General features: G+C 40.3%; 1 protein-coding gene across 2 annotated transcripts in view; it reads right to left on the bottom strand.

Annotated features, from left to right (window-relative positions):
* Positions 1–8,848: 8,848 nt before the first annotated feature.
* The window catches only part of mtbp (MDM2 binding protein), a 64,716-nt gene continuing 52,454 nt past the window's right edge, over positions 8,849–21,110 (bottom strand). For both annotated transcript variants that reach the window (XM_034175223.1, XM_034175224.1), the window contains exons 14-23: positions 20,375–20,533; positions 18,732–18,834; positions 18,441–18,596; positions 17,774–17,869; positions 15,800–16,063; positions 14,277–14,440; positions 13,573–13,685; positions 12,604–12,717; positions 12,348–12,413; positions 8,849–9,428 (exon numbers count right to left, since the gene is read on the bottom strand). In XM_034175223.1, the coding sequence (XP_034031114.1) occupies positions 9,378–9,428; positions 12,348–12,413; positions 12,604–12,717; positions 13,573–13,685; positions 14,277–14,440; positions 15,800–16,063; positions 17,774–17,869; positions 18,441–18,596; positions 18,732–18,834; positions 20,375–20,533 (1,286 nt within the window). In that variant the 3' untranslated portion in view covers positions 8,849–9,377. The remainder of the gene's footprint in view (positions 9,429–12,347; positions 12,414–12,603; positions 12,718–13,572; positions 13,686–14,276; positions 14,441–15,799; positions 16,064–17,773; positions 17,870–18,440; positions 18,597–18,731; positions 18,835–20,374; positions 20,534–21,110) is intronic.

Here is a 21,110-nt window from a genome sequence, read left to right as displayed (position 1 = left end):
CACATAGACCGCCATTGGATAGGTGTCCCATCTTGACGGCGTCCGGAGGGTTTTGAACATGTGCATCACACTCAGGGCCACCGGCTGATTTCGACCAACTGTGTGGACTCTCGCAGATGGCTGTCAGAACATTTTCGAACTGCAACTGGACACTTTTCGGATGTGGGCCGAATTGTCATTCTGACGCCATTCGGCCTCATTCTGGCTATGTGTGACGCGGGTATTACCGTCGTATTCATCACGCTGTAGCACATCGAGCTTGTCAAGCAACAAACTGACCAGAGAGCAAACGCGAATCATTTACACCCGCTGTGATCTGATCTTGTCATTGATAACAACTGTGGTAGAATGAAACAACCATCATGCTCAGATTAAATGTATGCAAGAACTGCTTCAATGTTATGTGACAACTTTATCAAATTTTCTGTGCATGCTCTTGACCGCTTCTGGCTGCATAAGAACAGTCACACATATGTAACCATATCATGGTCCCTTACTGCTCACCGTGCACGACCGCCACATGGCTCTCCCACTGGCAGTGTTTCACCTCTGCACCGTACCTCTGGGATCTACTCACATGTTGAAGAAAAATGCACACAGAGAGAAACAGTCATTTTTGTGTGGCATGAATGAGACAGAGGGGAAACACAAAGAAGGCACATTGTTTAGTGAGGCAGAGAGAAGCAGTGGGAGAATTCGGGGCATTGTGGGGATTTGGCAGCAGCGCCCTCAATGCACTCATCTTCACCTAAAATCATCATCACCACCACCACATAATTCAGGCACATTTTAGGCGTCATGAAAGTTGCTTAATATCTCAAATTTGTAAGAAGGAAAAATCTGTCACATATTTCACCTTTAAACATTTTTAGGAAGTTTCCTGCAACTTACAATGAAATCAAATTGCATTTAATCAGATTTTAACTATTCTTTTATTATTGAGAGTAGTACTATAACAGTAATTTCTATGTATAAACCACTTTCAAGACAAAACTTACAAACAAGTTTGAAACAAAAGTCACACACGTCATAAGTAACAAAATCATTTGAAATAAATGAAAACTGCACACTCCCCCTCTAGTACTCCCCCTCTAGCTGCCACCTTATCGTGGTGGGGGAGTTTGTGTACCCGGATGATCCTAGGAGCTATGTTGTTGGGCCTTAGCCCATGGGGCCTGGCGACGTGGGCCCACCCTCCTGTGGGTTCACCACCTGCAGAGGGGGCCATGGGGGTCGGGTGCAGAGAGGATTGGGTGGCGGCCGAGGGCGGGTGGCCCGGCGGCCCGGTCCATGCTCACAGCCCCTGGCTGTTGGGACGAGATGAGTTTCCTCTGCAGGGTGGCTGGGCGCTCCCTTAGAGATAGGGTGAGGAGCTCGGTCACTTGGGAGGAGCTCGGAGTCGAGCCGCTGCTCCTCCACGTCGAAAGGAGTCAGTTGAGGTGGCTCGGGCATCTTTTCCGGATGCCCCCTGGACGCCTTGCTGGAGAGGTGTTCCAGGCACGTCCCATTGGGAGGAGGCCCCGGGGAAGACCCAGGACACACTGGAGGGACTACATCTCTCAGCTGGCTTGGGAACGCCTTGGGGTTCCCCCGGAGGAGCTGGGGGGAGGTGTGTGTGGATCGGGAGGTCTGGGCGGCTTTGCTGGAGCTGCTGCCCCTGCAACCCGACTCTGGATAAAGCAGAAGAAAATGGATGGATGGATGAAAACTGCACACTAATTATCAAATTAGAACATAGTATGAGAGCAGATTGGACAGACTATATGTTTCTGCCAGTGCAGTCTCACTGTTTTTTTTTTGTACCGTCACAAAACGTGGCCGATTTTAGTGACACGTTTAATTTTGCTATTTATAATCCTAACCATAACCCCCAGAGCGCCCCCCCCCCCACATTTTGTGCCCCATCACGAAAAGTGGCCCATTTTCGTGCCCTGTCACAAACCCATAGATTAATGTACTTTTCATAATGCTGCCACAAACTGCCATAAGACTGGGTTGGTTTCTGGTGAGGGTGACTGCTTTTATTATCTGTTTACAAACAAATTCCATGGGTGCTTTAATTTTTTTCATGAAAGGTTCATTTGTCTCCATGCCTTGGTTGCGCTTTCTACATGAAAAACAAAAACAGCTATTGACACAGGCTATATCGCATCATTTCATTTTGCACTGTGGGTCATAGAATTGTCTGATATTTTCCCCCCGACACTGGCTTTGCTCACAAGAGTGTGACGACGCTGTCCTTGATCCTGTCACCCAAAAATGGCATGGATGATGAAGAATTTTGTTGGATTTCTACCAAACAGGTCAGTATTTGTTGAGACATTTCAGAACCACGATCAAAGAACATCACACAGTATATATTGGGCTTACACATCGTAGATTGGAAGAATTCAACAGAAACTAGCACAAAAACACGAAAAAAAAGTATTCCCAGTGACTGGGTTATTATGGTCATATCAAGGTAAATTGTAAAGAGCTTTGAGGGTTTGCATTGGAAAAGCGCTGTAGAATTACACTCAAAAATATAAACGCAACACTTTTGGTTTTGCTCCCATTTTGTATGAGATGAACTCAAAGATCTAAAACTTTTTCCACATACACAATATCACCATTTCCCTCAAATATTGTTCACAAACCAGTTGAAATCTGTGATAGTGAGCACTTCTTTGCTGAGATAATCCATCCCACCTCACAGGTGTGCCATATCAAGATACTGATTAGACACCATGATTAGTGCACAGGTGTGCCTTAGACTGTCCACAATAAAAGGCCACTCTGAAAGGTGCAATTTTATCACACAGCACAATGCCACAGATGTCGCAAGATTTGAGGGAGCATGCAATTGGCATGCTGACAGCAGGAATGTCAACCAGAGCTGTTGCTCGTGTATTGAATGTTCATTTCTCTACCATAAGCCGTCTCCAAAGGCTTTCAGAGAATTTGGCAGTACATCCAACCAGCCTCACAACCGCAGACCACGTGTAACCACACCAGCCCAGGACCTCCACATCCAGCATGTTCACCTCCAAGATCGTCTGAGACCAGCCACTCGGACAGCTGCTGAAACAATCGGTTTGCATAACCAAAGAATTTCTGCACAAACTGTCAGAAACCGTCTCAGGGAAGCTCATCTGCATGCTCGTCGTCCTCATCGGGGTCTCGACCTGACTCCAGTTCGTCATCGTAACTGACTTGAGTGGGCAAATGCTCACATTCGCTGGCGTTTGGCACGTTGGAGAGGTGTTCTCTTCACGGATGAATCCCGGTTCACACTGTCCAGGGCAGATGGCAGACAGCGTGTGTGGCGTCGTGTGGGTGAGCGGTTTTCTGATGTCAATGTTGTGGATCAAGTGGCCCATGGTGGCGGTGGGGTTATGGTATGGGCAGGCGTCTGTTATGGACGAAGAACACAGGTGCATTTTATTGATGGCATTTTGAATGCACAGAGATACCATGACGAGATCCTGAGGCCCATTGTTGTGCCATACATCCAAGAACATCACCTCATGTTGCAGCAGGATAATGCACGGCCCCATGTTGCAAGGATCTGTACACAATTCTTGGAAGCTAAAAATGTCCCAGTTCTTGCATGGCCGGCATACTCACCGGACATGTCACCCATTAAGCATGTTTGGATGCTCTGGACCGGCGTATACGACAGTGTGTACCAGTTCCTGCCAATATCCAGCAACTTTGCACAGCCATTGAAGAGGAGTGGACCAACATTCCACAGGCCACAATTGACAACCTGATCGACTCTATGCGAAGGAGATGTGTTGCACTGCATGAGGCAAATGGTGGTCACACCAGATACTGACTGGTATCCACCCCCCCAATAAAACAAAACTGCACCTTTCAGAGTGGCCTTTTATTGTGGGCAGTCTAAGGCACACCTGTGCACTAATCATGGTGTCTAATCAGCATCTTGATATGGCACACCTGTGAGGTGGGATGGATTATCTCAGCAAAGGAGAAGTGCTCACTATCACAGATTTAGACTGGTTTGTGAACAATATTTGAGGGAAATGGTGATATTGTGTATGTGGAAAAAGTTTTAGATCTTTGAGTTCATCTCATACAAAATGGGAGCAAAACCAAAAGTGTTGCGTTTATATTTTTGATGAGTGTACATTCCATTTCTGGCTTCTCCATGCTTCTAGTGGACACAAAGTAGATTTTTCAACTATATAAGGAAAAAACCTTACTGTTAACTGTTGAGAAAGTGTCGGAAGCTGCAGAGGTGCCAGGCAGGAGGTTCAATATCGTCTTTTAGAAGAAAGTCTGGGAACAGATGGCGCCTGGCTTTGCTGAGGTCAGTCATCGTAATTTAAACTTCACAGCTCCTCATTTTCATCATGTTTTCTCAAATGTTTGCTGGTGCATGTTTGTGTCACCACCAATAAGTAGCCACCCACCCGTGCTGTCACATGTGCACACTGTGGCTGCAGGAGCAGCATCGCTCAGTTTAGGTTCAGCACTAATTGCTGCTCTGTGAAATCTACAAACGCAGCAAGTCTGTCAAGTTTCTTCTCTCGGGAGTTCAGCTTCCTTTCAACTGTCAGCTCATTTCTGTCCTTCAGAAGCCGTTACAGAGAACCAACAGTCGCTCCACCACGTGTTTCTCATGCTTTAGGTCAAAACATCAACACGGCTCCGTGTGGCCTCTCAATTACATCGTAGGAGGTCACAGTTTTAACTGCCACATAGGTTACGCTGCAGTTTCAGCTGTACTTGACTGTGTTTGGCCATAAAAAGGAAGAAAACCTAAATCCTGCTTCTCAACAAACCATCCAGCCAAAGTGTGGATGTGTCTCGAGTCACAAACAGATGAATCACAAAATGAAAAATGAAGTCCAGTGTTGAGTGAATCTGAGGTTTGCACTTTGGAGTCGCAGCACGTTTTGGCTCCCGCGCTAATAAAAAGCAGAGCTCATTATCTTTGTTTTTCTGCTTCTGAGACTTGTTGACGTTCATTTATTGAGTTCTGTTATGATAGCGGTGAAACCATTTGTTCAGATGATGCTGCTGTTATTATTTTATGTCTTTTCAAAGTATGATGAGACCAAAGCCATTATTACAAACGTTTTCCAGGAAAAGGGCGGGCGGCGGAACAAAAAACCAAACACCTCAATATAACAAAACGGAATTTAAATCTTTTTATTATCCAATGATTTCATGTTCAAGCAAACACACTGTCAAGTAATACAGTGCCCTTCAAAAGTATTGGAGGGCACTGTATTAAAAAAAAAAAAAAAAAATGAAGTGATATAGAGGAGAACTTTCTTTCACCAAAACATCAAATCTAGGCTTGCATCTCAGATGTACCTTCTGGCAAATTGTAGCTGAATGTTCAGGTGGTCTTTTTTATAAAATCCTTCTCTATACCACTTCATCATGAAGCTGTACAGTAGTGTTCAGAATAATAGTAGTGCTATGTGACTAAAAAGATTAATCCAGGTTTTGAGTATATTTCTTATTGTTACATGGGAAACAAGGTACCAGTAGATTCAGTAGATTCTCTCAAATCCAACAAGACAAAGCATTCATGATATGCACACTCTTAAGGCTATGAAATTGGGCTATTAGTAAAAAAAAAAAGTAGAAAAGGGGGTGTTCACAATAATAGTAGCATCTGCTGTTGACGCTACAAACTCAAAACTTTTATGTTCAAACTGCTTTTTTAGCAATCCTGTGATTCACTAAACTAGTATTTAGTTGTATAACCAGTTTTTCATGATTTCTTCACATCTGCGAGGCATTAATTTTGTTGGTTTGGAACCAAGATTTTTCTTGTTTATTAGTGTGCTTGGGGTCATTGTCTTCAGCATAAGGCAACATGACCTCTTCAAGTATTTTGACATATCCAAACTTATCCATGATACCTGGTATGTGATATATAGGCCCAACACCATAGTAGGAGAAACATGCCCATATCATGATGCTTGCACCACCATGCTTCACTGTCTTCACTGTGAACTATGGCTTGAATTCAGAGTTTGGGGGTTGTCTCACAAACTGTCTGCGGCCCTTGGACCCTTAAAGCGCCTTGGGGCAACTGTTTGTTGTGATTTGGCGCTATATAAAAAAATTGATTGATTGATTGGACCCAAAAAGAACAATTTTACTCTCATCAGTCCACAAAATATTCCTCCATTTCTCTTTAGGCCAGTTGATGTGTTCTTTGGCAAATTGTAACTTCTTCTGTACGTCTTTTATTTAACAGAGGGACTTTGTGGGGGATTCTTGCAAATAAATTAGCTTCACACAGGTGTCTTCTGTCACAGCACTTACAGGTAACTCCAGACTGTCTTTGATCATCCTGGAGCTGATCAATGGGTGAGCCTTTGCCAATCTGGTTATTCTTCTATCCATTTCAATGGTTGTTTTCCGTTTTCTTCCATGCGTCTGTTTTTTTTTTTGTCCATTTTGAAGCACTGGAGATCATTGTAGATGAACTCCCTGTAATTTTTTGCACCTGCATATAGGTTTTCCCCTCTCCAATCAACTTTTTAATCAAACTATGCTGTTCTTCTGAACAATGTCTTGAATGTCCCATTTTCCTCAGGCTTTCAAAGAGAAAAACATGTTCAACAGGTGCTGGCTTCATCCTTAAATAGGGGACACCTGATTCACACCTGTTTGTTCCACAAAATTGACGAACTCTCTGACTGAATGCCACACTACTATTATTGTGAACACCCCCTTTTCTACTTGTTTTTACTAATAGCCCAATTTCATAGCCTTAAGAGTGTGCATATCATGAATGCTTGGTCTTGTTGGACTTGTGAGAATCTACTGAATCTACTGGTACCTTGTTTCCCATGTAACAATAAGAAATATACTCCAAACCTGGATTAATCTTTTTAGTCACATAGCACTACTATTATTCTGAACACTACTATATAACTGGGGATACAAAATGCAAAATATGCACTATGCACAATTTCTCCAATCACAGCCACAGAATCCTGTAACCTTGTCTGGGTGTTTTTCCTCATTCTTCTTGCACAGACGCTCAGTTTTTGAGAGCTGTCTACTCCACACAGATTTACCGTGTCATACTGTTCGTATTTCTTCATAATTGATGTAAATAAAATCCAAGTCCATGTTCATGTTCATGTAGCCATCCCCTGACTTGTCTGAAGAAAACTGGCAATAAAGCTGATTATTTACAGGTATTATACCTAAGTGTCCATTACTTATGCAACCCATCATCTTGGCTTTCATATTTTTTAATTAATGTATATCAAGTTGTAGAAATTTGCTTTCAGTTTCATTGCAAGGAAGATAATTTTAGAAATTTAATTTTTTGTATTTGAAATGGCATAAACAAATTAAAATGTATGAAATACCAAGTGTTCCAATACTTTGTAGGGCACTGTATTATTAATTTTTATTTCTTATTCTTGGTAATCTGGTCCTCTGTAACAGCAGCACCAGTGTACATCAGGATGACAGAGGATGTCGTGCTGTGCAGAATTTTGGGTTGCATGAAGTTTGCATTGAACAGTAAATTATATTATAATGAGGTGATGTTGGCAGAATGCAGGTTTAAAGAAAGATCACACAATGATGTAACAGTGCAGTAACAGTGAAACCGGTTAACTGGTTCTTGACATAGCATGCTAACAAGAGTGCTTGGAATATCTTGCTGTGACCTAACAAATTGACCCCAAACGGCTGGTGTCGGGGATATGCTAAATATGAATGAAAATGATCAACTAGTTCTTGAGATATCACACTAACAATTGAAAACGGATGCACATGCTGATCGCTATATCCCCCCATATTTCATACTGGGTGGAGGGCCAAAAATAATTGTAAACTGCTTCTTGTCACCCCTGAACAAGAGAAAATGTCATTACAAGTGTGTGGTAGCATGACCGAACCCCTCATCAGCAACAGATTTGTAATACCTCAGTAGACCTCAGCGCCACCGGATTACAAGGAGGCTAAGGTAAGCAGCTAACTGTATAGTCAGCAGTCTTAAAACTTTTATTCACATTTAGTGAGGTAAATGTGCACATTTGCTTCCACAGTGAGCCTCTCCATAGTCAACAATCACTAGAACTAACATCCAAGACTGACACATCATTGTTGTACGAGTAAAAATAATGACCATATAACAGTTTGTAACTTCAAAAAAACAAAACAAAAAACAGTTACTGGTGTTCAGAGAAGATAAGCTGCAACTCTCACATTTAGTTTAGGATCTAGCTGAAACATGTATGCACATCATTTAGGAGAGTATAACTCAACTGTTCTAGACTCATATGACCTCAGTGAACAACTTGGCATATGTGCCAAAATCTGTATCCGGGATGAACAGCCTGAAACTGACCACGCCCTTTTTCATCCCGAGTGTTATTTTAAATACCTCTGTTTCTTTCTAAACTGTAGCACCTACAAATTTTCCCAAAGTATTCAAAATGTCCAGAATGACCAGTAGATTAGGGAGAGTCATAGAAAAGTGTAAAATTTCTATTTTGATATTTTATTAATTTGTCTCAGTAGAAAGCTCACTGAAGAAAAACCACTGTGAAGTTGCAGATGTTATGGTAAGGTTTAACTTTACAGTGGATCATTTTCTGTCAACTTGGCCAGCCACTTCCTACTTGTAGAACGTGTACCGTGTGACTGCAGCTTAACAGCTGATTGCGTCAGTGCTGCGTGTCATCGTGGAAACCAGATGTCCTCATAGACTTAGAGGTGACAAGGTAAACTATCACAAACAGGAGTCTGGCTCTCAGCGATAACGAGCACGTCGTCGCCCTCAACAATGATAAGGTAACTTACTTTCACACGTCACACTCATTCATCTGTCAGCAGGTTGTTCTGCACAAAAGTGTGATGTAAGAAGAAAGAAAAATTTTATTTTGTTACAAACAGGAACATTTTACAGATGAAATATGTACATTTGTCATGCTTTAAAACATACAGTGTTTGTAAAGAAAATGAACAAATCAGGTTTTTAAAATCAGAGAAGAAAAAAGAAATAATGTGACTAGAATTTGTTGTGCAGGTTTTTCTGTTCTGCTCTTCAACCAACACTCAGGTTCAACATGATTGTTTATCTGCATTTTAAATAGAAAAAAGCACCAATCTGCATTTTAGCTAACAAATAAAAAGGAATAAAGGATTTGATTCTTTTAAAAAAAATTAAAAGAGTAAAACGCAAACACAGACCTGACTTATTAAGTTTTTGTTTGTTTTGTATTTTTGTGCAAAAGATACAGTTTTTAAAACCACTAAATCCAGTTTAAAAAAAAAAAAACAAAAACAAAAAAAACCACAAAGTCCAACACTGACTCCAAACCTTTACATGGCTGATGATGTAACTATATGATTTGGAAAGGTATATTTTTCCAACTTTCTCTTTAAGTCTGTTTTCTCGTCTTTAAGGTCTTCTCCAGCACCCAGTCAATGACCTACAAGAAAAATAAATGCATATAAAGAAGCACAGTCTGTGGAAGAAAACTGTGGGTTCCTGTCTTGCTTCTGGCATGCAACAATAATACCACAAGTTTGTTTTCTACTTTTAATCCTCCATCATAACTTAGATTCACTGATCCACCAGATGGTCACTGGAGACGACTCCAGTTCACAACTGGACAGGTTTTTCCCGTTAGCTCATATCCCCAAATTATGTTGCGACCTCCTCAATGTTTTGTACATTTATATCTTACAGCCAGGACAAACCAGCGCTACGAACAGTGCAACATCATCACTAATTTCCACCCATTGCATTCGTCATTTGTACTCCTAGCGCTCAGGCTGTGTAAACAGCAAGTGTACTTGTGCTCATCTGTGCAGCTGTGAGTGTGCTGGTCTTAAACTGAGGTGTTTTCAGGTGGAGTGTTGGTGCAGCAGAAAGCAATTGTGCCCTAAACCTGGTTTGAAGACTAGCGCTTTTTTGTTTTGATATTTGTACAGTGTAATATTCACATATACCTTACACAGGCAGGTTCACAACACGTGTCCACCCTACTTATGTACACACAAATGCACATTAAATCATGAAATTACAACAAAACTGAACTGAGAAAAATTGTTTTCAAATAAAAGTAAACACTAATGGAACAACAAAAAACATCATCCCTACTTCACCTCAGGAAGCTTTGGTGTCTCATTCTCTAAATCAGCCTCTTGTGTGAAGATCTAATTACAGCATTTTTGGGCTAAAAAAGTTTTATATATACAAAGGTAGGCTGAAAAGTTCTAAGGCTCCCCATGAAGGAGTAATGCATTAACTGCATTATAGTGAACCTTAGAACTTTTCAGCCTACCCTCGTGTGTGTATATATATATATGTATGTCCTGCCACATACGATGCATTTGGAAAGTATTCACAGCTCTTCACTTTTTCTACATTTTGTTATGTTACAGCCTTATTCTAAAATTGAGTAAATTCCCCTCAAAATTCTACTCACAACACCCCATAATGATAACATGAAAAAAGTTTTTTTTTTTGCATATTCATTAAAAATAAAAAACTAAGAAATCACATGTACGTAAGTATTCACACTCTTTGCTCAATACTTTGTTGATGGAACTTTGGCAGCAATTACAACCTCAAGTCTCCTTGAATATGATGCCACAAGCTTGATGCACCTATCTTTGGGAAGTTTTGTCCATTCTTCTTTGCGGCACCTCTCAAGCTCCATCAGGTTGGATGGGGAGTGTCAGTGCACGGCCATTTTCAAATCTCTCCAGAGATGTTCAATCAGATTCAGGTCTTGGTTCTGGCTGGACCACTCAAGGACATTCACAGAGTTGTCCTGAAGCCACTCCTTTGATTTCTTGGTTGTGTGCTTAGGGTCATTATCCTACTGAGAGATGAACTGTCACCCCAGTCTGAGGTCAAGAGCGCTCTGGGGCAGGTTTTCATTCAGGATGTGTCTGTACATTGCTGCATTCATCTTTCCCTCAATCCTGACTAGTTTCCCAGTTCCTGCCACTGAGAAACGGCCAGCACAACATGATGCTGCCACCACCATGCTTCACTGTAGGGATGGTGCCTGGCATTCACACCAAAGAGTTCAATCTTTGTCTCATCAGACCTGAGAATTTTCTTTCTCGTGGTCTGAGAGTCCTTCAGGTGCCTTTTGGCAAACTCCAAGTCAGCTGCCATGTGCCTTTTACGAAGGAGTGGCTTCCATCTGGCCACTCAGCCATCCAGGCCTGATTGGCGGATTGCTGCAGAGGTGGTTGTTCTTCTGGAAGGTTCTCCTCTCTCCACGGAGGAATGCTTGAACTCTGACAGAGTGACCATCAGGTTCTTGATCACCTCCCTGATAAGTCCCTTCTCCCCGATTGCTCAGTTTAGAAGGCCAGCCGGATCTAGGAAGAGCCTTGCTGGATCCAAACTTCTTCCGTTTATGGATGATGGAGGCCACTGTTCTCATTGAGACCTTCAAAGCAGCAGAAATGGTTCTGTACCCGTCGCCAAATTTGTGCCTCAAGACAATCTGTCTCAGAGGTCTATAGACAATTCCTTTCACTTCATGCTTGGTTTGTGCTCTGACATATACCCTCAACTGTGGGACCTTATAAGTAGACAGGTGTGTTTTCTTTCCAAATCATGTCCAATCAATTGAAGGTGGACTATAAGCTGCAGAAACATCTCAAGGATGACCAGTGGAAACAGGATGCACCTGAGCTCAATTTTGAAGGCTGTTAATACGTATGTACATGTGATTTCTTGTTTTTTTTTTAATTTTAATAAATTTTCAAAAAAAATGTCAACAAAAGTGGTATTGTGTATAAGATTTTGAGGAAAAAATGAGTTTCATCCATCTTGGAATACGCCTGTAACGTAACAAAATGTGGAAAAAAGTGAAGTGCTGTGAATACTTTCATATATATATATATATATATATATATATATATATATATATATATATATATATATATATTGTGTGACTGAATAGTCTAATCTACACTAATAAAAAGTTTTCTTGAATTCTTGTGAAATATATGTTTTAAAAATAGTTTACTTATACTCCAGAGCAACGCATACATTTTTTTTCTTCATGATCCTTTTTTTTTTGACAGCTGCAGTTTATACTCCAGTGCATTTCATAGTCCAGAAACCCTCTCACTTAAGTCCGACATTTAGCAATGTGCCAGGTTCCAGTGCACCTGCTTCTCAGTGGTTATGACAGATCTGAATCTGAATAGTATATTTCACGTTATACCAAAAAAACAGACCCATGGTTACTTATGTGAGGAAATACAACCCCCTTGCACCCTGCACCTCACTCTGCACTCAGATTGTGTAAACAGACCAGACACAAATAGATCATCAAGATAGGGCCCTTGAGGACCAGCGTTGTGTGGTGGTGTACCTGTTTGACGTTGTTGCCAGCAGTCTTCTTCATCTCCTCATGCAGCCCACGAGACGTCTTCAGATCCTGGAATCAAACACAAGAAGCAGACGTCCAATCATATTAATATAATCATGTGATTTATAATCACAATTTAGATGTATTCATTGTAATTATTAATGTTCTAATGTTGCCTTTAACTAATCCCACATTTCCATAGTAAACAATACAAACAAAGGAAAGGACGGCAGTGGCTGCGTGTCGCAGGCAGACTGACCTTGAGATAGAATTTAGAAATGTCAAACAGTCGCCGGCTGCAGGCCTCAAAGCATTCGTGCTCTGCAGTAATCCCATGGAGTTTCAGCGTTTTAGCCACTACTTCCTGCAGTATCTGAAGACACAAAAACAGACACTCTTATATTAACACATTAAAAAAAAAAACAAATGTTACATCTACGGTAATTTCTGTTTGTCCAAACCACCGGACCCAGTTTCACAAAGCCTCATTTTAAATGTCTGCACAGCAAAGCACAACTTCACCTTCACCGCCCACAGTAAGACTATATTCCACTGCATTTATCAAGAGCAAAAACATTCTTAAAAAATAAAGAGATGTTCTGTAACAGCTGCTGTTCTGTGCAGACTTTCTAAATGCTCACGAAGGGTCACTGGTGTCACTCAGTCTTCTTGAAAGGCAGAAAATCAGTTTTTAATCTGCCCAGAATAAACTGCTACTGTTTCATCTGAATAGATCCAAGTGTACTTTGAATGATAAGCTTGTTTGCACACCAATAAAAAAACAAAAAGTCAAGGTCAGCATGCAGATTGTAACGTGTGTGGAATCACCAAAAGGCTACACAAGTGTGTGTGCGTACACACACTTTAGTGATGGGCAACGTGATCTCATGAAAAACATTTATCTTTGGAACTGTTGCTGAATGTCTGATATGAGAGAGAGAGAGAGAGAGAGAGAGAGAGAGAGAGAGAGAGAGAGAGAGAGAGAGAGAGAATGCGGCTACTCTTCTGAATTCACGATCATTATCACATACTGTGTGTGTCAGACAGAGGGACCACATCAGGCTAACTTTCCTTAAAAATAAAAGTGGGAAGCAAACAGACATCCAGTGGGGGCAACATGTTGAAATAATCCCCTAATATGCAGCAGTATTCAGTATTGCTGTCAAACCTAAAAGGTTACAAAGCCCCACCCCTGATTTCCCCCACAGACAGACAGACACACACTCACCCTGTTGTGTTTCTGGGAGCGAGACTCTTTGACAGGTTTGCCCTCCATTTGCTCAACATGCATCTTCTGCTGCAAGGTTTTAACATTGTCACCAGAGGGGAGAGTTGCCAGACCTATGGAGTAACATCAGGACTATAATTACTATTTGGAAAAAGAGAAATACAAGAAATTTTTTGTCCTGGAACAACTTTTGGAGAACAAAAGTGGACCAGAAATGTTCAGGCCAAAATGTTTTTAAACATATAAAGTCAGTCCAGTAAGCATTCGGAAAGCAAAAATTTTTGTGATTTTGACGCTGTACAACACCACGGCGGAGCTGACATACACAATATATGCTCATCGTGTAGACTGTTGCCTTTAATTCAAACAGCTGAACACAAACGTTGTAATAACCACTGTGGAATTACAGCCATTTGAACTACAAGCACATACTATCTTACTTCAGCTCTAGTGTACAGAGACAATACTAGAAAACTGCATTATCAACCAAATATTTATGGACCAGACTACACAGATTTGAAGTGAAAGGAGAAAAAAAAAAAAAAAAAAAAAAAAAAAACTCTGCATGCTCTGACATCGAATATGAAATTTCGGAATATGACAAGAGTCCTTTGAAATAAACTAATATTTTTTTAATTAAAAAATATATGACAAATCCTTGAAATAGCAATACACTGGTTCAAAAAAATGTTATATTATGACACCTGAGGAAGTCCGTAGTGCAGCTGTAGAAGATGAAGTGCAGATGGAAGAGGAAGCAGATTGAGATCTGCACGGCTGCCTTCTCAGTGACCTGATGGAAGGATGTGTCCCGCTGCTGGCGCTGCTCTGAGAACACAGTGAGTCGCTGCTCTCCGACTTCACCAGTCTGAATCCACGCCAACACAATAGGGTAAAAATCATGCCACAAAAACCACCCGTCCATGTATCCACCCGTTTAGCTTTTTACTACACTTAACTGGAACTAAGTTCCATCTTTAACTTTGTGTATCTTCCCACTCATTTAAATTGCTGAAACAACATTTCTGTCACCAACAAGAATTTCATCATTTAATACTTGTGACTTTTGTCGCCAAGCTTGCTGTTTTTACCCCATAACTCCAGAACATTCAGTCACAGATGGTCCAAACTAAACCTTTTTGGAATCTTTGTGATCAGATACATAATGTGGTATAGCTTTCAATATGACTGGAACATTTTTTTCACCCCTATGCAGTTCTTCAATTGTCCCCTACTTGGCCCCCTATTGAAAATACAAATGGTTAACGTTATTTTGATAAAATATGTACCAAAAGGTATACACAGTCAAACTTTGGTGCTTGTAACCGGATTTGAAGGATTCCTCTGCAAATATTCTGTTATCTGCTGCACTATATTGTTTCATTTCAGTTTTCGTTTCCTGTTCTGTTGTGTATTTCGTGGAGAATTAGCACTGGGCGTTATATTTCTCCCTGCGGATGCTAACTTGTTAGATGGGTGGAGTGCAGCGTTCAAGAGGCAGAAAACTACATATGAGTTTTAACCTCAGTAAGCCCGATCCTGTCAGATCTCAGAAGCTAAGCAGTGCGGGACCTGGTTAGTAGTTGGATGGGAGACCTTTTTGGAACACCAGCGGCTGTGTGTGTTTCTCCAGGTTAAACTGGAGTTGCGTCAGGAAGGGCATCCGGCGTAAACCTTGTGGCAACTATCTGTGCGGCTCTAGCTGTACCCGCTGTAACGACCCGAACACAAAACGGGAGCAGCCGAATGGACAACAACTTTGACTATAACTTGTTAACTGATGCTCCCGAAGGTAGGCACCTCCACGAACCATCCAGCAGGTGGCAGTATGTCTATGGGACATTACATAGGCAAAACAAAGTTTTGATTTCAATCAATGTGGTGCATCAAAGTTCACTTGATAAAACAGGCTTTGTCCTCATTACATGCTGTTTTGATTTGGTGAGTCACATGATGATAGTGTGTATTGTTTTTGAGTTATTGTCTACACCAGTGGTTCCCAACCTAAGCAAGGCTGAGCAAACACATTTTAGCCATCCGAGTGTGACTTCTGATTTGGTTTTCTATCCAGAACTTGTAAAAGCTGAAATGAAAACAATGAATGTGTAACATTATATTCAGAAGCAAGAATAAAAAAAACTCTGGAGGCTTTACTTATAAATCAATAATTAATAAAGTCCTTTTGGATGTTTGGATCTCAAGAATGAATATTTACGCTGTAGCAAACCTCTTGTGGGGGTATCCTCCAATGATGTCGGTGTCCCAGGACCTTCGTTTTAGACGAGCTACATCAGCATTCTGCAATGTTTCCCCATCTGGGACGCTTCCTGGTTCTGACATCACGGCGGGTGAAGGGGCTGGACTGAGGGCAAACGGGAGGGCACAAATCTCCTTGGAACAGGTGGTTTGGGTTTCATAGCGAACCAGACGGGACTGGAGCCTTGCAAAGGCCTGGTCCCGGTCTAAGGAACGCTGGTTGTCGAGACAAAACCTGAATGAAAAGATTAATATGATGAGAACAAAAGAAAATCTACTGTGTAAACACATCTTAATATCCATTTCATATTTCATCTTAACGGGCAAATCGCACTCCAAACAACACAATCTAAAAAAAAAAAAAAAAAAAAAAAAAAATCATATACCAGATTTATGAATCATCATGTGAGTCCTGATGTAGCTGATAAAAATAAAATTAATCATACAGCGTCTGAAGAATGCACACAGATTCAGATGTGGTTTTAGCCATAAAGGTGATGTAACCTAAAGTGCCACCTGAAGGTCACTCCACCTGTGTTCAGCTACAAACCGCTTCATGAGTTATTCCTGTACACACAGTCAGTCTGTGCTGTTTTTGTTTTTTTTTTTGTCTCCAAATGTAATATGGCTTTAAGATTGTTTTAATTAGGCTTTAAAATCAAATTGATGTATTTTGCAATCAACAAATGTACGTCTCTGCCTCTTTGTAACCTGCGGTGTACTCATAAAAAAAAGTAAACAAAACATCACATCTCAATAAGACTGAATAATAATGATTACATATGTGAAAGTGGTGTCTCTGATTTCACTCCTGCTTTGTTCACACACAGAGCCATGTAGAATTCAGTTCAATTTATTTCACTGATATAGCACCAAATCACAACAAAGCTGCCTCAAGGCGCTTCACACAAGTAAGGTCTAACCTTACCAACCCCTAGAGCAAGCACACAGGTGACAGTGGTAAGGAAAAACACCGTCTAATGATTTGAGGAAGAAACCTCAAGCAGACCGAGACTCAAAGGGGTGACCCTCTGCTTGGGCTAAATTAGAATTATTGTAGAATTATTGTTCCGCTGTGTGGCGTTCCACGGAAAAAACACATGTCCCTTCATCAGCCTGCAGACGAAGGGACTAAGCTAAGCTAAACTAAGATAAGCTAAGCCTGTAGCACTTAGCTTGGTTTAGTCAGTAACTCAAAAGGGCTGGGAGATGGTTCACATTACAGCTGTCCTGTTAAAATCAGACACTCATCCGACTCCATGAGCGCAGAAGCGACTTCTTCAGTGAGGTTGGCCGGTGTCCTGCATGTAGGATCTTAGATTAGCATGACACAACACGGTGCCCACAAACAAGGCCAATTCCATGCTTTCGGGGGAGCAAACATGCTTAGTTAAGAATTTTCTTCTGGACACATGAAAGGATAAAATCCATGGTTAGCGCCATCATGCTTTGAAGACCATTCTCACACTGTGCTCGGCTTCACTTCTGCTGTTTGTACAAGAGGCACTATTTAAAAAAAAAAAAACCTCTTACTTTCCCCCTCAAAATATTTTCTCTTCAAAATCTGTCCACCTAATAAACAACACTATAAGCATGTGACTACATGCAAAGTGATTTCACAGTGTAAAAAATTATGTTAACTCCTCCCCATTCATTTTAGGGGCATGACCTGAGATGATGTCACCAAAATTCATATTCCTTCATATTCCACGGGCATGAGTGTTTATCAGAGGCAGGTCAAATCAAGCCAATTTCCCCATATTTATGACTTCATTTCTCTGGACATATAGCACCAAAAAGAAATGAAATACATAAGTATCTTCATAATTCTTTGTTTATTTAGATTAGTCAGCTCATTTGACATTTTATTTACTAGTGATTTGCACTTTAACTGTCATGATGTTACTAATTAACTTAAGGCTGTTTGTCATTTGAAAATACGTACTCTATGCCATGGTAACGGGAAGCTGAAGCTCTGTTAAATGGCATATGACTGACTTTGCCTGGAGAGAGATCTGGTGACAACTCAAAGCCGTTATTACTGCAGAGAAAGAGGATGACGGAACAAAAAGCACAAAGACAGCGAAAGAACACAACAACAAACAAAGACCATTATTAATTTGTTTTGTCTCTTCAGTAAGTCACTAATACAGGTTTAATGGCTTCAGTCACACACACAGTGTGGCTTAACACAATATTAACAGTACTGATTGATTACTTTTTTCGCTGTGTAATAATATTTTATTGAAAGGCTGGAAGCTAACAGCAGAAGGTTAATGAGTCTCATCAAATCCTCATTACATGCTCATAAACTCATTCAGAACATTTTTTTTTTACCAATCTTAGGAAAGCTCTGCAGATTATGTAAATGTATATTTATTTGTAAGTCTGGATATTTATTGTACAACTGTCTGCATTGAACAATACACCTTTTTATTTCAGTATTTCCCTGAAAAAATGCATGATTATCTCTTTATGAGCATCAATATGAAGGCCAGAGCTATATCAAAAGATAAATACATATGTATATATGGAACCAGACATGCTTATCTGTTGTCTCAGTGATCCTCTGCATAGAGTCAAAAACAGCCAGCAAAAATGAGTGGACCTACCTTCGAAGGACAGCCAGTGGTTGGAGCTCACCAGTTGGCATGCCATCTGTCGTAAAGTGTTTTAGAAGTTCTCTGGCATCTAGTAAAGCAGGTGAACTCTTCTGATTGTCTTTAGGACCCAGTAAGTTGTCACGAGAAGCTTGACTTAGACCCAATCTGTCAGAAAATGTACTTTACATTAGATATGTTAATAATCCATGTAATCTTTTGCACAGTTTACTATTCAGGGAAGAGTGTATCCAGCACCCATGAACAAAGAGCTGGATTCTTCCCACAGTACATGAAGTTTACCTTCTTTTTTGTTGGTTCTTGTGCAGGTTCTCTACATTGAGAAGGACACTCCATTCTGGCCAATCAAATTGCTGGATGGAATTACTGTCAAGTGCTTGAAAACCTACAAGGACAAAATATTTAGTCTCAAAATAGAACAACCACTTACAGGACCTATTTGTGTTTAGAGTACCTTGACTGCCTTGAAAAATTTGCTTCAAGTTCTGAAGCAAATTTATGGACACAATGGGCATCAAAACCAGCTTAATACTTAAATAATCTAAAAATTTAAATACAATTTTTGTCATCATCTTTTATACCAGCATTTGTTTTTTTGACATGGACAAAATAGAGCTCTGACCATCTGAGCTGGCTGATTTATAATTAACCTCACTGAATATATTATATTTTTGTATTTGAAATGGCATAAACAAGTGTGTAAAGTGTAAAATGTGTGAAATACCAAGTGTTCCAGTACTTTTGGTGGTCATTTACATCATGTACATGTTATTTTATTTTTAATAAATTTGCAAAAAACAAAAAAAAAGAAAAAAAAATGTAAAAAAAAAAAATCACATCGTAATTATGGGGTACTGTGTGTAGAATTTTGAGGAAAAAAATGAATTTCATCTATTTTAGAATAAGGCTGTAACATAAAATGTGGAGTAAGTGAAGCACTGTGAACACTTACCGGATGCTCTGTAATTTATCAAGAGCAAAAGGAAATCTATTGGGTGCTGAATGAGTCTGTATTTTGCGACTTTGAAACCTTGGCATTAATTTATTGTGCTTGACAGACTACTGTTCCCACAGCACAGCCTCCTCATACACAGACTAAATAAAAAAAATCATTCACTGTAAATGTTGGACATATTTAAAGATTTTAACAGTTTTCCTAGTGTTGACTCCCCCCCTTTTCTTACTTTTTTCTTTCAAGAATGAATGTCTATGGGTAACAGATGGATCAGAGCATATTTTGGTGTATCTCACGATAATTACAGTCAATGATGTATCACGTTATACAAATAAAAACAAGCACGTCTCGGGGTCTGTGTGGAACACAACACACACAGCTCTGTGTGTTCTGTCAGCACACAGACAGCTGTGCACAGCTACTTGTCCACACAAGACAGATGCGCATTGTCTCTCACAGACTCCGAGCTGTGTGCACAGTGATGATGCACGCACATCTGGATACGCTGCACGTGTGTTCTACTGTGTGCATCAATAATAAATCAAAAAAATATTATACTGTTTGAGTACTAAGTTATCTTCTATGTATGTTATATCTGGATAGAGAAGTACCTTGGACCGGCATCAATTAACTTAAATTAAGTGGCTGATTATTCATTTTGCGTTTACCGATATTAACATGTGCAAAATTTACATAGTGCTGTGTGACGTCACACTACTGCCCGCTGTCAACTGCACATTTAGTTTTTGCAAATCACTTGCAAAACTGTCTCCATCCCAATGTGCGTGGAGGCCCAAAATATTATTCAGGGGCGAAAAAAAAAAAAAAAGGGACAAATATCAAGATAATAGTGTGTGTGTGTGTATGTATGTATATATGTGTGTGTGTGTAATAAGCAGTCCATATTGTGTGGACTTGTGTTGTAAACGTTAAAATGGATCTTAAAAGTGTCATGTGCTTTGATCATCACCAGAGTTCTCTGAGGTCGCCCTCTTCTGGTCATCTGTCAAGCAAGAGGCAGAGGGAGAAAGACTGGAGTCTGTCATCTTCAGATACTGTTCCCTAGCCAGATTCAGAAGAACCTTCAAGTCATTGACTGGTATTGTGGTAGATGCATCTTTTTTTCGTCCTGTAAACAAAACAAAAGTTGTTTTTCATTTGGCAGATGTCTTCAAGAATGATACCACCAAACATTTCAACTGTGAGTCCATTCTGCTTTCAAAGATGATTCAGCACACATCTGCCCTCTGGTGGATTTTCAACCTGCAACTCCATAGAAGGTATACAGGCAAATATTTGAATAATGAAGCTTTTGCACTGTATTGTGAAATTGGCAAATCTAATAAGAAAAGGCAGCCCTGCATGCCCAAACCAGAACACTACCTCCACACTGCTTCATTGAGGTCTTATAGTTTGGATTATGGAAGTTCCTTTTCTCTGTATGGTCATAAACCTTTGATATGGGTAAATCTAAATGTCATCTTAATGTCACTGTGCATTTTTCCTAATTTTGATACAAATACACCACAGTACCTCCAGTAGGGTGTACTTGATCTGCCATCCAACGCAGTTTTCAAGGGCTTGTTGCTCAATTCAGCTGTCAATGAATGTTTTAGTTTGGCCAAACATATTTTAATGCAATTTCTGATTTTATTTTACAGCTTCAACCTAATGATGATCTGCTTTACTGACCGTGGCAGATAGTG

Source organism: Thalassophryne amazonica, chromosome 7, assembly GCF_902500255.1.
Source record: "Thalassophryne amazonica chromosome 7, fThaAma1.1, whole genome shotgun sequence".
Classification (NCBI taxonomy): Eukaryota; Metazoa; Chordata; class Actinopteri; order Batrachoidiformes; family Batrachoididae; genus Thalassophryne; species Thalassophryne amazonica.
Note: the sequence above shows the minus strand (reverse complement) of the source record. Positions and strands in the feature narration are given on the sequence as shown.